General features: G+C 34.3%; 1 protein-coding gene across 3 annotated transcripts in view; it reads right to left on the bottom strand.

Annotated features, from left to right (window-relative positions):
- Window positions 1–436: 436 nt before the first annotated feature.
- The window catches only part of pde1cb (phosphodiesterase 1C, calmodulin-dependent b), a 121,955-nt gene continuing 105,252 nt past the window's right edge, over window positions 437–17,139 (bottom strand). For all 3 annotated transcript variants that reach the window (XM_065276705.1, XM_065276706.1, XM_065276707.1), the window contains 10 exons: window positions 16,248–16,348; window positions 14,843–14,971; window positions 11,882–11,983; window positions 9,745–9,865; window positions 8,875–8,956; window positions 8,636–8,750; window positions 6,267–6,421; window positions 5,636–5,845; window positions 5,098–5,154; window positions 437–5,004 (listed from right to left, as the gene is read on the bottom strand). In XM_065276705.1, the coding sequence (XP_065132777.1) occupies window positions 4,994–5,004; window positions 5,098–5,154; window positions 5,636–5,845; window positions 6,267–6,421; window positions 8,636–8,750; window positions 8,875–8,956; window positions 9,745–9,865; window positions 11,882–11,983; window positions 14,843–14,971; window positions 16,248–16,348 (1,083 nt within the window). In that variant the 3' untranslated portion in view covers window positions 437–4,993. The remainder of the gene's footprint in view (window positions 5,005–5,097; window positions 5,155–5,635; window positions 5,846–6,266; window positions 6,422–8,635; window positions 8,751–8,874; window positions 8,957–9,744; window positions 9,866–11,881; window positions 11,984–14,842; window positions 14,972–16,247; window positions 16,349–17,139) is intronic.

A 17,139-nucleotide genomic window follows, 5' to 3' on the forward strand; every position in this document is an offset into this window, starting at 1 on the left:
CGGATGGTGTTGATACGCGAATCTGGCGGTGCACTTGTGCAGACTATCGGTTCGGATTATATATGATGTACATGTTAACAAACATTTAAATCAGATTGCAATGTTTAGGGTGCATGTTAACTGTATCATCGTAACCTTCAATCGTATTAAATTCAGTCGGATTGACAAAATGTTGTGCATGTAAACATAGCCAATGTATATTTTTGTTCGTTTTTGCTAAAGTTGCATTCGTCTTATTTGACACAAATCTAATTCCATACTAGGCTTCCATTATAACTGTACTGTAAACAGTGTTCATTTGTTTATACACCATGAAGAATTAATGTCAGTGGAAAAAACACCAGGCTACACATACAATACAGAAACAACCCAAAATATACACGTCACAAAACAGGCACCAGTGCCAAAAACAGCAGCACACTTGTTCTGAGCCCTTTAAGTTCATGTTTATTGGTGTGTCTCTCTCTGTCTGCTTCAAAACAGAAATCATGGAGACCGAAAGATCACACGAAAGATCACAGTGTCAACTTTTACAAACTCATCATGATCTGCTCATGCGCACACACACACACACACACACACACACGCACGCACGCACGCACACACACATACACATGCTGTCACAATCACTCAACCCAATATAACATATCGAGTCTGAAGTCACAGGAAGAAATTGAAAAGCCAAACGGTAAACAAACAAAATGAAGTGACTTGTGTAATAAAGTAACAGTTTCATTTCAATCTGTATCTTCATCTGCTATCATTTTATCAGGGAAATTAACAAAGTTCATCATTTTATTGGTAAAAAAAAATATGCAGTTCAACAAAGAATTTGACAAGATTGTATTTAAAAATAATAATACAATTCAGAAGTTAAACATTTACTTTATACTCGACAGCAGATTGTGAGATTAATCTCTCACATATCTAATCCTGCAACACCCTTTCTTAAAAAAAAAGACAGATAAAAATAAAATGTTTCCTTTTGACAGGAGACGTTCAGATCAACAGACCCGGTTATGAACGCATTTACATTATATTATTATATATGTTTATAAATCATTTAATCTGCTTTACAGGAAAGTTTGGTAACTGTACCAGGTGAGATCGGTAAACTAGACTAAGAGTTATTTCAGTCACAAAACTAGGATTTCTTTTGTATGGTATTGCGAGATAAACACAGTGATATGGTTTATGGTCTACACTGACAAGTATTTCAGAAAGATTACATCGAAAAAGAGGAAGGCATTTGTAGGCCAGCGAAACCGAGAGGTGGTGTCAGGCCTTTTCTATTGGACAGCTGAGAACATAAACATGCTTGAAATACTTCATACAGCTCTTCTCAAGTACAAAAGCTCTGATCTAAACGCCCATTTTCATTTACAGTAATAATACATATACACATTCAGGGTTTCATGTACACAACCTCTATTCGCAATCAATGTGCTGCAAGCAAACAATGTTGGTCGTTCAGTCAATGCAGGGATACCACAGCAAAGCGCATTTAAAAAAACATCATTGCATTCTCAGGCCAGAAAGCAGATATTCACAGGTATATTTATAGATTGGGGACGTTTTTGAATATTAACGTCCCAATCAATATTTATATCTATATAGTATAGCAGTTATAGGGATGCACCGATATATCGGCCTATATAATCGGGATTGGTATAAAAGCTTTTTTTCTACTATCGGACATCGGCTGATTGTAGATTATATCCTGATAATCAAAACACAACTAAACTCATACTGTGTAATTATTTTCATTTGGGTCACAATGACAATACAGTTGCAATTTGTACGCTCAGGGATTTCATGACATAATAATTTGAAACGAGAATTAAAAATCAAAACTATCCGTATCTGTAGGTATCGGTAGATGTCATTCTAAATAGGTCTAACCAAATATCTGTAGTTATACATACTGTATATATGGGGGTGCGCGGGGCAAAAACTAACGCGGGGTTAGTTGTAACACGGACTGTTTACATTGTTGCACAAAGTTGGGTGTTTTGTTTTTCCGGTATTTTTTTCACGCTGCTATTGTAAATGTATAATGTTTTTCCAAAGAGTTATTGATGAAGTGTTTTGGTGGCATGCAAGTAAATTTTTTCATTATATGTTTTTTTTTTCAGTTTCTAAGTTGGGTGTGTAAGATATCAAATCCAATGCTATGTCATATTAATCAGTGTCTTGTTGACTAAAACATAGCATCGTTTTGAAATATGTCTGCAGCTCTTAGCAACTTTTTTGGGGGGCTTGAAAATATTTTGACCCAGCGGGGTTAATCGTAACACTGTGTTACAACTAACCCCTCAGCAGTTACGATATAAAAACCGCTAATGTTAGCGTAATTCTTGCCATTGTTTTAAATAGGCTACACACAAATGATTGCTGGTGAACAACAAAATAAATGTGCCTGTCTTATCAAAAATGGTGTGTCAAATTTATTTTTATTCATATATTTAATATTGATTGAATAAGGTCACGTCAAAGATTGAAATCATAATGAAATGAATGGCTAAAATCAGACTTTGATTTTCATTATCTCAGAATTTGATTTTGGAACTGTAGTATGGTTATTACAAACTGGGTCACATATAAAAAAATGTTTTGTCATAATTGTGCTGCTTTTTCTCACATATTTCCACATTTGTATCCTTTTATAATTGAACTATTGTTAGAAAAGGGCTGGATGAATGAATACACTGTGGATACCTGTCTATTATAGACAGATATATAAACAATATCCACTTCAAGTATATAGACAAAATAGTATTGAAATATTTGCCTGCAAACTTTATTTTTAGCAAGTGTTACAACTAACCCCCTGCCTGTTACAATTCACCCCACCTATGGGGGAAGTTGTAACGTTTGCACTTCTGTTTCATTTGGTGTAATTGTCCAAGAATGGTAAGTGCTAGAAACAAACTTCAAATGATCATTTGTAGCAGAGATGTGTGTGTTCCTTGTGTAAAGATATAATTAATCAAACTTAAATATTTTTTGAACGATTGAACCAAAACCAAAAAGCGTTAGGTTGTCCCCCGCTCTCCCCTAATATTTAGTTATGAACTATTGTTTCATACATGACATAAGAATCATTTACAAGGTTGATCCGATTAATAAAGACATTGAAGCATTTGTTTACAGTGGGTACAGAAAGTATTAGGACCCCTTTTTCGCTGCTTGTTTCATTGGAGCCATTTGCTAAAATCAAGTTCATTTCATTTTTCATTAATGTACACTCAACACCCCATCTTACCAGAAAAAAACAAACATGTAGAAATGTTTGCAAATTTATATATATATAAAAAACTGTAATATCACCATGTTTCACTGTTGGGATTGTATTGGGCAGGTGATACTTATGACCATGATTTCTGTGGTTTTTTTATACATTTGCTAAAATTTCTAAATGTCTGTTTTTTTCTGCCAAGATGAGGTGCTGAGTGTACATTGATGAGAAATAAAATAAACTTTTTTGATTTTAGCAAATGAAACAAAGAGTAAAAATGTAAAGGTGTCTGAATACTTTCCGTACCCACTGTATATGTGATCCTTGACCACAAAACCACAAGGGTCAATGTTTTGAAATTGAAATGTATAAATAAGCTTTCCATTTATGTACTGTTTGTTAGGATATGACGATATTTGAACTATTTAAAAATCTGGAATCTGAGGTGAAAAAAATCAAAATATTAATAAAATCACTTTTAAATTTGTCTAAATGAAATCCTTAACAACACATATTACTAAGGATAAATACATTTTTTATATATTTACTGTAGGAAATTTGTTAAATATCTTCATGGAAATGATCTTAACCCTTGTGCATTTTTCAAATTTACTACACTTTCCTGTTGTTCGGGATGAAAACAACCACAAAATTATACGGCTGTAAAAATGTATCAGATTATTATTATTATAAGTAGTATTTTTTTTCTTTTTTTTCCATAAATCTTTTAATCAACCTTAGTCCTGATCAAAACTAGAAAATGTATATAAAAACTCCAGAATTTTAACTCTTTAATTGCCAAGTTCATAAATGATGTCACTGCTTTGAAGAAAAACACACAAAATGACATATTTTCAATATAAAAGACTGTGATAAAAGGTAAAAATATCACTTTTTAAATTGAAAATCAGTTTCCCCCCTCAAATCGGTGACATCATTTATGAGCTTGGCAATTAAAGAGTTAAAATCCCAGGTTTTTTTGTAAACATTTAGTAGTTTTGATCAGGATTAAATTTGATGAACAGATTTATGTTAAAATAAATATAAAAAATATTTATCTGATTTTTACAGCAATTTAATTTAGTGGCTTTTTGTCCACAAACATAACGAAAGGTTTGTAAATTTGCCAACGGTGTATTGTTGAGCTTTTTAAAAAATTTCAAAACATTTCCAAAATATGTGTCGATATAAGATTTCTCACCAAAATCATTCCATTTGCTGAAACACGGAGAAAGTTATGGCCAAATTAAACTCAAACGTGGATGAAAACATCCCCAACATTAAATAAGGGTTAATATCCTAATGATTTTTGGTTAAAAAAAATAGATAATCTTGATACAAAGTATTGTTGGCTATTACTACAAATATACCCGTGCTTATGACTGGTTTTGTGGTCCAGGGTCACATATAGCCTAATTACAAATAAAGGCATTTTCTTATCTTTTGTTTTTATAAAAAAAAGAAACCAAATTTCTGAACTTTAACTGTTTCACACTTTCCATCGAGCAGAGTCCTTCACTGCTCTCTAAAGGATTATGAAGGAAAATTGCCTGTTGTACCATCAGTCAAAACCTTCATTATAAGACATAAATCTTTATAAAGTCTGGAGATAAAGGCTTTGGAGAAGATTGTGGCCGAACATGAAGCGATGCGATCATTAGCTATGTCCACTAGAGGGTGCTGTGTACCTGCAGAGTCGAGCGTTCTCCTCCTTTAGCTTTCGCATTACATCTGAATGTCAGACTTGAAACCCCATTAGGCAGTTTCTGGGAAAACAGAATAGATTTATTAGAGACAACTCAATCTTTTATGGCCACTGTATGTAGTTATAAAATAAACTAAAGCAAGTCTCTGTTTACCATCAAGTGTTCTCTTCTCTTCATATGTGGGTGATTCTGACTCTTGAGACACTTCACCTTTTGGCAGACATAAGACAATATCACATCAACACTGGTAGGGCTATCACAAAGGTCATGGGTTTGAATCCCAGGGTGCACACATACATACTGATAAAAATGTATGCACTGTATAGTGCTTTGGATAAAAGCCAGGAGATGGTGTGAAACACACACAACACTAACATAATATTACCATTATATCAATGTATATACTGTGCACAGTATGCACATTTTCTGTATATATTATACATACAACCAATTTGAATCGTTTACGATTGAATTGTCAATCTTTTGAAATCCTATGATTGGCCAGCAGGGGGCAGTAAATGATAAATGTTAACCTACAAAAACTAAACGTCTATGTCCTAATATTATCTTCATGAATGTTAAGATGCTGCTAGTCTTCATTACCGTGGCGGAGAAGTGTAAAACATTTGTGTTTTTAATTTGTTGTTTATTTTGCATTTCTCGGCCACTGTATCTTTATAATAAGGCGTACCATTCTGTAATTTCTGTTCTTTTATGTGTTCCTCTGATGGGTCTTTACGATGAAGACTTTCTTCCGGAGGTCCGGTCACTCCCCCCGGGTCGTCCTCAGCCACCCCGTCTTGTTTGGTTGCTGGAGGCTGTGGGTCTTTGTTTTGTTGGCTGTTTTCTGCTGTTGTCCCCTGCTGTTCTTCAGTCTCTCGTTTGGTTTTCTCTTCAGTTTCTGATATCAGACAGGCAGCGGGAGACTCATTATTTTCTGTTTACTCGCAATGCTTCAGTTAAGCAAGTATGATGTATCCATTTACACAACCAGTGAAAGATTGCAAAACGTTATGCACTTTTTATTACTATTTTTAAAATTGAAACTCGCCCTTATTATAGCTCTGCACACTAAACCAACAACATCACTGGGATATCTTTTTAATGCATTCAACATGTATACCTTATTTAAGGTAGTCCACATGTCCATATCAGATATAAAATGTTCATATTGATGAGTTTTACCAGAGTAAGCATGGCTTTAGAAACCATTTAGGTCATTTAAGTTGCGTGACCAGTTAAAAAGTGCCCAAAACCCTTTAGAAACCAGTAAGACCAGCGAATGCCACCAAAGCATCTTGCGCTGGATTGAGATGTCTCACCTTTATCTGCTTTAGCCTTCCATCGTTCTCTGTTGCGAGAGACCTCCTCAGTCCAGATGGCTTTGAAGTGGTTCAGGTCCACACAGAGCAGAGAGGTGCTGCCGTCAGAACCTGAACTGTTCACACTGTCCCGCTTCACATCTGCTGCAGTCAAACTGTACAGAATGAACACCCTTATGATCTCACATCTACTTATTCAGCTGAAAGTGAGAGTGAGCTCAGTCAGTTATTGGGCGTAGTCCACAGTGAATCTCTCTAGTATTTGAAGCACGCTGTGTTTGGAGTTTATAGTGTTTATAGTTCGTGTAGTTTTAGTTTATCAGTTAAATTACGAAAAAAAAATGTTATCAGTTGTTTTCGTCTTAGGTTCGAATTTGAAAGCATATTGATTACTAAAGTATTATTTATTGTGGATAAAGCTTTTTTTATTTTAGTTAGCTGCTGATAGTTTAGTTTAGTTTTAGTTTATCAGGGTTTTTTACTATTTTTATTTAAGTTTACCAAAAGGTTTATTATCAGTCGTTTCGTCTTGTTTTTGAAAGCTTATTGATTATTAAAAAAGGATTATTTATTGTTGATAAAGATTTTTTATTTTAATAAGCTGTTGTTGGTTTAGTTTTAGTTTTAATTTTATTTGGGTTTAAGAAAATGTTTTTTATCAGTTGTTTTCGTCTTAGGTTCAAATTAAAAAACTTATAGATTATGAAAACTATTATTTATTGTTGAAAAATATGTTTTATTTTAGTTAGCTGTTGTTACAGTAGTTTTAGTTTATCAGTTTATATTGTATTATTTTTTTTACTATTTTATTTGAGTTACAAAATATGAGTTGTTTTTGTCTTAGTTTCAGTTTTGAAAGCTTATTGATTATAAAAAACGATAATTATTTTTGATAAATATTTTTATTTTAGTATTTTATTTGTATTTTTTCTGTTGTTAGTTTAGTTTTAGTTTATAAAGTTTTTTAACTATTTATTTGAGTTTACGAAAATATTTTTTATTAGTCATTTTTGTCTTAGTTTCAGTTTTGAAAACTTACTGATTTCAAAAATTAATTTTGATATTTTTTTGTTAGCTGATGTTAGTTAAGTTTTGAAAGCTTACTGATTATGAAAAACGATTATTAATTTTTGATAAATATTTTATTTTAGAATTGTATTTTTATTTTTTCTATTAATTTAGTTTGGTTTTAGTTTATAATGTTTTTTAACTGTTTATTTGAGTTTACGAAAATATTTTTTATTAGTTATTTTCATCTTAGTTTTAGTTTTGAAAACTTACTGATTTAAAAAAAACTTTTGATAAAGATTTTTAATTTTAGCTTGCAGTTGTTAGTTTAGTTTGAGTTTATCAGTTTAATTTTTTTTACTTTTTTATTTGAGTCTACAAAAATGTTTACGAAAAAGTAGTTTTCTTCTTAGTTTTAGTTTTTTTTTGTTTTTTAAAATGATTATTAATTTTTGAAAAATATTTTTATTTTTAGCTGTTGTTAGTTTAGTTTTGGTTTATCAGTTTTATTTTTTTACTATTTATTTGAGTTTACGAAAATGTTTTTTTTTTTCGTTTTTGTCTTCGTTTCAGTTTTGAAAGTTTAATGATTTACAAAACATATCTTTGATTTAAATATAACAATATATAAAATCAAAATAGATAAATGTTATACATTTTATAAAAAAAATATTTTTGATAAATACTTTTTATTTGTGTTAGTTTTTCAGGAGCTGTTTTTAGTTTAGCTTATCATTTTTACAAAATTGTTTAAAGTTTTCATATTAATTTAATTAATATATTAGTTTATTTTTTATTTACCCTGGCATAGATCTGTTATGTTTACAATATATTCTTGAGGAACCACCATTATTTAACACTTTTTAAAGAAGATGTTTATAGATGCTAAAATATGCTATAATCTATATCAGTGTTGTGACTTTCCATTCCTACTTATACAATCAAAGGCAATCATATCAATAAAATCAGTCTATTAAATTGTATTCACTCCGGTTCAAGTGTGTACCGCTGGACCCTACTGAATTATTCGGGTGACAGAAACAAAGCAGTTCTCACTACTAAATGAAAAGTCTGAAGGCCTAAGCAGGTATTGGATTTGAATTGTTTGGGTTTTTTTCAGTAATAACGCAACAGCATCAGTAAATTGGGTTTTGATGAAAATGCACATGCTCTGCCGCTGGCATTATAATTGTGTTAGCGGTAGGAGTCTAAGCATTGAGAGAAGAATTTAAATTGATCTGATGTGTGGATTGAACTGTCTCATTCTCAATTTAAAGCAATAACACAAATAAGCGATTTAATAAAGGCAGACTGATAGTTTTTCTGCGTATGAATAATGATGTAAACATCGGTATCCTGACCTGCGAAATCCAGCGAGGCCTGAATTTGACGCCTCGTCGATGAGCGGAGTGACGATCTTCTCCGTCATGTCCGTTAGAACCGTAAACGTGGGAATGACAATGAAGTCGATAAACCCTGCAAGACGCGACAAAAAGACGGTTCAATACTCAAAACACCTGAATGAAGCTTTAAAAACTGCCACATTCTTTACAAAAATACTTTTATAGTTTTAAAGGTTTGTGCATTTTGTATTACTCACCAATCTGAGACTGAGCAACCATTGTAGACTTGCGGTCGCACAGAGGTGAAAAAGGCAAACCCAGTTCTGCCTCCTTATCGCCCTGAAAACCCAAACACATGCCCCCTTTAATAATAATGCATCACATACTATTGTATCAGGAAGCAGCTTATGACAATTTCAATTATATGGGACTATTATTAACATAAGCTATTAAACTGCAAAGTATTACAGCTTCACACTGTACATCTTAAAACCAAAATTGAATGTCACAGCAAATTTGTTTTAGCAAGAGTCTTTGCCAGCAGCGTCAGCACGATCTGATGTTGAATAAATTCTCAAAAAGTGGACCATCATTTATAAAAACGACACTACTTGGAGTTCAGAAAGATTTTTTGTATAAAAAGCATGAAGGTTGGTGAACATAAACTGTCAAGCTGCTTTGTTTTGACTGCTTCTGCTGTCAAGATCGATTTTCATCCTTGAGTCTGCTAGGACAATACAAGCACACACAGACAGCTTTCCATTCTTCAAACCTGTCTGTCAATCAAAGTACATGTAGGCTCTCTATACACAAGAGAACGATGACTGTTAATGTGATTTTCATTCCATTGTTCTGCAACAATGCTGTCGAGCTGCACAATAAACTAAAATGTACACTTTCGTCCATTTTAAAGTGTTTTTAAGTGGGTCTGAACACAGGGATGATACACAATCTCACCTTGTAATTTAATGTAAGTCGGAAAAAGTCCCTTTAGGAAAGTTGCGCCACTAGGCGGCCATGTTGGCATCCAACAAACAGATTATTTCTGATAACTGTCTGTAATACATCTTTCTGTATTTATTTTAGATAAACCCGCCGAAAACAAACTAGAATTCATCAGAACACACCTGTCTGAAAAACTCTTCCAGCAGTGATGTGGTCCAGCGATGATGTAGCTCCCAGTTTTTGGCCGGATGACTGATGTCAGCGGTGTGTAACAGCAAAGACAGAGCCTTGGGTTTGTCAATTCTGATTCAGAAACACAAACAATCTGAGTGTTTACTATGGGGGCTGAATCTTTCATTTGTTTGCTGGAGTGAAATTAAAAAATGCTAATGTTTTTAGATATACAGTGAGGAAAATAAGTATTTGAACATCTGTCTATAAGCAAGAATTCTGACCCTCAAAGACCCGTTAGTCTGCCTTTAAAATGTCCACCTCCACTCCATTTATTATCCTAAATAGTTTGAGGTTGTTAGCTGCATAAAGACACCTGTCCACCCCATACAATCAGTAAGAATCCAACTACTAACATGGTCAAGACCAAAGAGCTGTCCAAAGACACAAGAGACAAAATTGTACACCTCCACAAGGCTGGAAAGGGCTACGGGGAAATTGCCAAGCAGCTTGGTGAAAAAAGGTGTTGGAGAAATCATTAGAAAATGGAAGAAGCTAAACATGACTGGCAATCTCTCTCGGACTGGGGCTCCATGCAAGATCTCACCTCATGAGGTCTCAATGATCCTAAGAAAGGTGAGAAATCAGCCCAGAACTAAGCGGAAGGAGCTGGTCAATGACCTGAAAAGAGCTGGGACCACCGTTTCTAAGGTTACTGTTGGTAATACACTAAGACGTCATGGTTTGAAATCATGCATGGAACGAAAGGTTCCCCTGTTTAAACCAGCACATGTCCAGGCCCGTCTTAAGTTTGCCAATGACCATTTGGATGATCCAGAGGAGTCATGGGAGAAAGTCATGTGGTCAGATGAGACCAAAATTGAACTTTTGCTCATAATTCCACTAAACATGTTTGGAGGAAGAAGAATGATGAGTACCATCCCAAGAACACCATCCCTACTGTGAAGCAGGGGTGTTTTTAGTCTCACCCCCTCAACAAAGATATTGGACTTCCTTCTCTCAATGATGCAAAATGATGATTTTTACATCATTGAAGGAAGTGCAACACTGAAATCTGTATTTCTCCTGTCTCAGCGGCAACTGAGAAAATGATTCATGACCATTCAAAAACATGACTGGGGTTCTAACTATACAAAGCTTTATGCAAATGGGTCAAGTGTTCCTTTAAATATTGTAATTATTTCTCCAAAAATGCAGAGCAAATATAGATTCAGTCTCTCAGGCAAAATCCCCAGAAATCTTATATGTGTCTCCTCTACGGCCCTGTCCCAGATGGCACACTCCGGACTTCCTCAGAGTCCACACTTTGATGACATCATGTAGTGCAGACCTTAGGGACCCTTGACACGAGTCCAAGAGGGTGCACTGGAGTCATATTTTGGGACAGACTCGAGCGCCACGCCAGAAACCGGAAGAGAAGTTGCCCGTCAGTGTGAACTCCTGCCATCCGTCGTCTGATTGCTTTTCGCAAGGACTTCTGGGTTGGTAAAGTGAGTGAAGCCTGCAGCAGTGCGGGCTTCGACAAAGACCGCATCAAGGGTGCAAAGGGATTTCGGAGAATAAGATGAGACAGCCTACAGACTCATAAGCATGTGCAATTTAAGGCCACAAGAACGAAAGTCCACATTAAGTGCACCATTTGGGACAGGGCCTAAATTTGAAAAAGTTCTCAACACTAAATTCTGCAAAAACAAAAAACAAACATGGAGAATATACAGTTATACAAATTACAATCATCCTAGGACGAGTTATGTTATCCCCATTATAGCTCTGTATTTATACTGTACAACATACTGTAGATGTGACCCTGGCTGTGATTTGGATTTTTACAGTAGTTGTATCTCAGCCAAATTTGTCCTATCAAACCTTACATTCATGAAAAGCTTATTTATTCAGCTTTGAAATGATGTACAAATCTCAATTTCGAAAAAATACCCTTTTAATTGCTTTTGTGTTTCAGGGTCACATGTAGTCTCATTCATATCTATTTGTAGACATTGGTACTAAAACATATTTAAGTCTTTTTTTAAAGAGGCATACAATCTGTATTCTGGTGACGCACATCACCAGTGAAAGAAAACAGTGATGCATGTTCACTATTTGTTTGGAGATGTAAAGGTTTCTCACCCCTCGGGCTGTTGAAGGAAATTCTTCATGGCTTTGACTTGTTGAAAGTGGCAGGACATGTCTGTAGCTAAAACCATCTCCACCACCAGTGCCCTGAGCTCTCTAAACACACAAAAACACAGCTGTTATTGAATCTGCTTCATCAGATGACACCGCAGAGTTTCGCTTTAAAGTGCGAGTATAAGGGTTTTCTTACTGAATGCCAAAAATCGTTTCCATTTTGGATGTGCAGTAAAACTTCACCAAACTCTTTCAGATTTTTCCTTGTGCTCGGTTGAGAACAGCACAGCGTGAAGTCAAAAATGGCTTCCAGCATTTTAATCTAGGGTGTTTTTTTACCAGTGCAAACCCATGGCCCTGTGGACTTTCAGATACACTTTTAAAAATAAAGGTTTTTAAAGGGTTCATTGCAGTGGTGCCATAGATCAGTGCTTCTCAAAGACATTTTATTAAATACATTATTTTTTATAAATTCTGTGTAATTCAACCTCAGCAAAATGCAGCTAGCATCCACCAGCACTACATTGTATAATTTAATGTTTTGTTCAATTCAAATGTTAAGATTGAGATTGTTTCATGTAATGAATTGTCTTTGGGGTGTTGTGAAGAAAAGGTGGAGGTTGCACACCAAAAAGTATAAGATCCACTGCCATAGATTCATTTTTGGTTTTCCAAAGGACCTTAAAGGGGCACTCCACATTTTTGAAAATATTTCCATTGTTCAGTTCCCCTACAGTTAAACATTTGATGCTAACTGTGCATTCAGACCGCCACCGGCGAGAGCGTCAAAGTGGTCGGAAGTCATTCATTTTCAATGAGAGCCGGCGGCAAGCTCCGGCGAGAAGCGGCGCGGCGCGTCATGTACAGCGTGAGCGTCGAGAAAAATTGAAATCAGCTCAACTTTATGGTAATGAGATATGACGCGGTTCGGCGGCAACCAATCGGAAGGCGGAAATGTTCACCGGCAACCAATCGGAAGGCGGAAAACTCCGCCTGAGAGGAGTTCAGAGAATGCATTCGAGCGTCAGAGCGTCCACTACAACTTTTCTTTAGCGTCCTTGTCTGGGCAGCCAGAGCTTTTATTGACGCTCTCGCCGGTGGCGGTCTGAATGCACAGTAATGGTCTAATCAGATTCAATGGATTATGCTAAGATATGCTAAAAGTGGTACAGCCAGACCCGGAGTCTCCCTTTAAGGGTGTGTTCATACTTGTAATTTGGTTTGTTTGGTTCTTTTGGTTTTGGACTAAAAAAGAAAACACTTTATTAAGTCCTGGTTCGCTTAGTTTTCACACTAGCATTTTATCAGCAAACCTGAACATAAGGAACCTGGTCAGCTGGTCAGCTTTGATGACAAATTTTATACAACAAAACTCCTGGAACTGCTGGAGTAAACCTGCTCAATTTATACTTTTTTATATGGATGTATTATTAACAGATCAGAGTTCATGAAGATATTTTACTATCCCTAAACATTTACAAACAGGGTCACAAATGCTAACTTTTAAGATTACTTGTAAGCATTCGCGTAGTTAAACATCTGTTACTGAGAAACATGGGATTAAAGTAATTGAGAACATAGGTGTCATTTACACTGGGGACGTTGGGGACATGTCCCCACCACTTTTTGAAATGGCTGATTTTGTCTCCACCACTTTTTGAAAGCATTTGGTTAAAATGTTCTGAAAAATCAAGCAATACATGCGGGACCACTGCAAAAAATGATTTTCAAAAAAAAAATACTTAGTATTTTATGTCAAAATATTTTGTAAAAATATGTACAAATTCTTAAATTAAGATGCGCAAAACGACCCAAGAAAAGTTTTTAGTCTAGTTTTTAGACCAAAAATATCAAATTTAAGTGATTTTGTGCATAAAAAATCTGCCAATGGGGTAAAACACTAAATGTTTAAACACTAAATTTAAGAAAAATTCAAGAAAAATTTTCTCACCCCATTGGCAGATATTTTTGCTTGTTTAAAGCATAAATTCACTTAAATTGTTTAGTTTTTGTTTAATAACTAGACTTATTTTTTTTTACATCATTTTGTACATCAAGAAAATACATCTTGATTTAAGAATTTTTTGATATTTCTACTGAATACAAGACAAAAAATCTAAGTAAGAAAGTCAGATTTTTAAGAAAAAGAATCTTGGTATTTTTGTCTTGTTTTCTGTAAAAATATCAAAAAATTCTTAAATTAAGATGCTTTTTCTTGATTAACAAAAATCGAGTTTTTAGACCAAAATTATATAATGTAAGTGATTTTGTGCATAAAACAAGCAAGAAAATCTGCCAATGGGGTAGGCAATTTTTTCTTGAATTTTTCTTGAATTAAGTGTTTAAGAAAAATTTTCAAGATTTTTTTGCTTACCCCATTGGCAGATTTTTTGCTTGTTTTATGCACAAAATCACTTACATTTGGTATTTTTTTTCTAAAAACTAGACTTATTTTCTTGGGTCATTTTGCTCATCAAGAAAAGGCAAATTTATTTAAGAATTTTTAGATATTATTTTTACTGAAAACAAGACAAAAATACTATAAGAATTTTTTATTCTTGAAAATCATTTTTTTGCAGTGTACGACTGGTTTTGTGGTCCAGGGTCACATATGTTGCGTTGTGTGCTTATAGTGTGTTTTCTTTTACATATGTAATGAATTTCATTGTAATCATTGACTTAACGTGCTGCTGTTTTCTACAGTATGGTGCTTTGGCATTGTTCGGTTGAGCTGGTGTTGTAGGGATTGTTACATGTGCTGTCGAAATTGTTGAGGGTTTTATGCTGAGTATTTTTGTGTTGTTGACCGGCCTCACTATGCCCATTTTTGATGTGCCGTTATTCAATATTTTTTTCCGTCCTGCTGTAATATTTTTTCATCTAATCTTTTGTCCCCACCACTTTTCAACACAAACTGACGGCTCCCTGATTGAGAATGATGGAGGTGAGATGCTGCCGTACCTCCAGTCGTCTTTAGAGAGGTTGCACAGGATGTTCATCTCATCATCGTCCTGCAGAAGTCGATACGCAGCGCTGACGTGATGACTCTCCAGCACAGAGCGATCGTTGTACAGGATGGCCGCGTCTGACCTGGAATTAAGGTAAGCTTACTTTCATTTGAAATCTAATCTACTTTTTTTATATACAGTACAGTCTCTGAAGTGTGACATGCAACACCTCATCTAGTATTTTAAATAACGATACATTAAATTGTAATTTATTTTACTATTTCTAAAAAATGACAAATACATACATTAAATGATTACATGAAATGTATTAAAGGGGACATTTCACAAGACCTTTTTAAGATGTCTAAATATAAATATATGCTGTCCCCAGAGTACATGTAGCTCAAAATACCATATGGATAATTTATTATAACATGTTCAAATTGACACTTTGTAGGTTTGAGTGAAAATTTGCTGTTTTAGGTGTGTACTTTAAAATGCAAATGAGTTGATCTCTGCACTAAATAGCAGTGCCGTGGTTGGATAGTGCATTATTATCCCCTTCTGACATCACAAAGGGGACCAAATTATAGCACTTAAACATGAAAAAAGTTAGATTTTCATGGTAGGTCCCCATTAACAATTTTGTCACAACACAAAACAACTGCACTGAATTGCAAAAGGTGATTAATTATAACTTGGATAAATAACATTTGGAAAAAAAGCTGTGGATAAAAGTTTCGACTAAATGAATAAATGCAAATGTATAAACAGTGAAATACATTACAGCAAACAAAAGTGTTTGGTTTCACTTTCTTTCAAACATGCATATAAACTTGATGACAAAAATCTTGATGTCGTGAAAGAATTTTTGTGACATCATAAACAAATAGGCCCATAATACAAACAACATCTTGTTGAGTTTGTTCTCCAATTCCAAATTCATCTCATTTGTCCCTGGTCAGTTTTAAATGTGTTCATCTTTCTTTCTTTTATCTTCTTATATTTAGCCTCCATTCATTGTGGTTTATGTAACTTCAGCCAGTGTGTGTGTGTGTGTGTGTACCTGGTAATTATCACATTGCGGGGGCTAATTGTCCCCACACAGATAGGAATACCAGTCAATTTCTGACCTTGTCAATTTCCTCCCATGAGGAACCAAGCTTATAAATCAAACAGAATTTTTAAAGTTTTTTGAAAATCTAAGGTACAATAAAGTTTTCTGTGATAGGGTTTGGGAATAGAATATACAGTTTGAACAGTATAAAATTCCTTACATCTATGGAATGTCATGGAAACCAGAATGTGTGTGTGTGTGTGTGTGTTTGTGTGTGTATGTGGCTGATAAATGAGCAGTCTGTTGGCTATGAAAGGCCATACAAGACATATTTCATTCGGGCACTCTCATACACTGTTACCTGGTCTGAATGTGGAAGTTGTTTGTGGTTCCCGTGTGTTCATAGTCATGGATGGCTGCAGCGAAAATCATCGCCAAAATCTCCAACTCTGTCATCCAGTGCTGGAGAGAAACCATAGGGAAAAAAAACACAAATGAGTTCTCAAAATCTGAAACTTTATCCTTTAAAAAAGACCCCTAAAATTTGATGTGTCTCTAGAATGTAAAAAAAAACTACAATGTCACAAATTATACTCGGATGTATGCTAATAATATGTCAAGAATTTTATGGGTAACATCTAATATGAAAATAACACCTAAAAAAACAGGGAAATTTAAAGGGGTTGTGAACTGAGAATTAAAATTCATAATTAAAAGACAATTATATAATAAATATCATATAAGCTTAACTATTCCCCGCCAGCCTTTTTTTTTTTTAAAGTTGCCCACCAGCATTTTTGGTGATTATCACAAAAGTTTTACAAAATGCCTTCCAGGAAAGTTTTCTTCTAAAAATATGTAAACATAGAAATATATTAAATGAAAGAACAGACAATCTGCTTTCAAACAAATAAAACAGGAAAAAACTTTTAATCCTATGTTTATTTTTTCTCTGCTTATAAACTCTTAAATATGGATAGGTTTCTTCAAACAATATATTTTTTGCAAAAAGCTGAAATAATTGCATTTTTGTAAATTTTGTTAGAGATCAGATTCAGAACAATAATCAAAACATACACAGAGTGTAAAGTTACATTTTTTGCTTCGTTTTTATAAATTTGGTAAGTGCGCCATCTAGTTGATAATTGCGGTATTACAGATTAACATAAAAATTCATCAGGAACACATTTTTTCATGCAAATGTTTTCTCTTCATTGAAGAGATAACTCGTCAATTGCGGGTGAAGAAATAAA

The sequence above is a fragment of the Paramisgurnus dabryanus genome, chromosome 6 (genome assembly GCF_030506205.2).
Source record: "Paramisgurnus dabryanus chromosome 6, PD_genome_1.1, whole genome shotgun sequence".
Taxonomy (NCBI): domain Eukaryota; kingdom Metazoa; phylum Chordata; class Actinopteri; order Cypriniformes; family Cobitidae; genus Paramisgurnus; species Paramisgurnus dabryanus.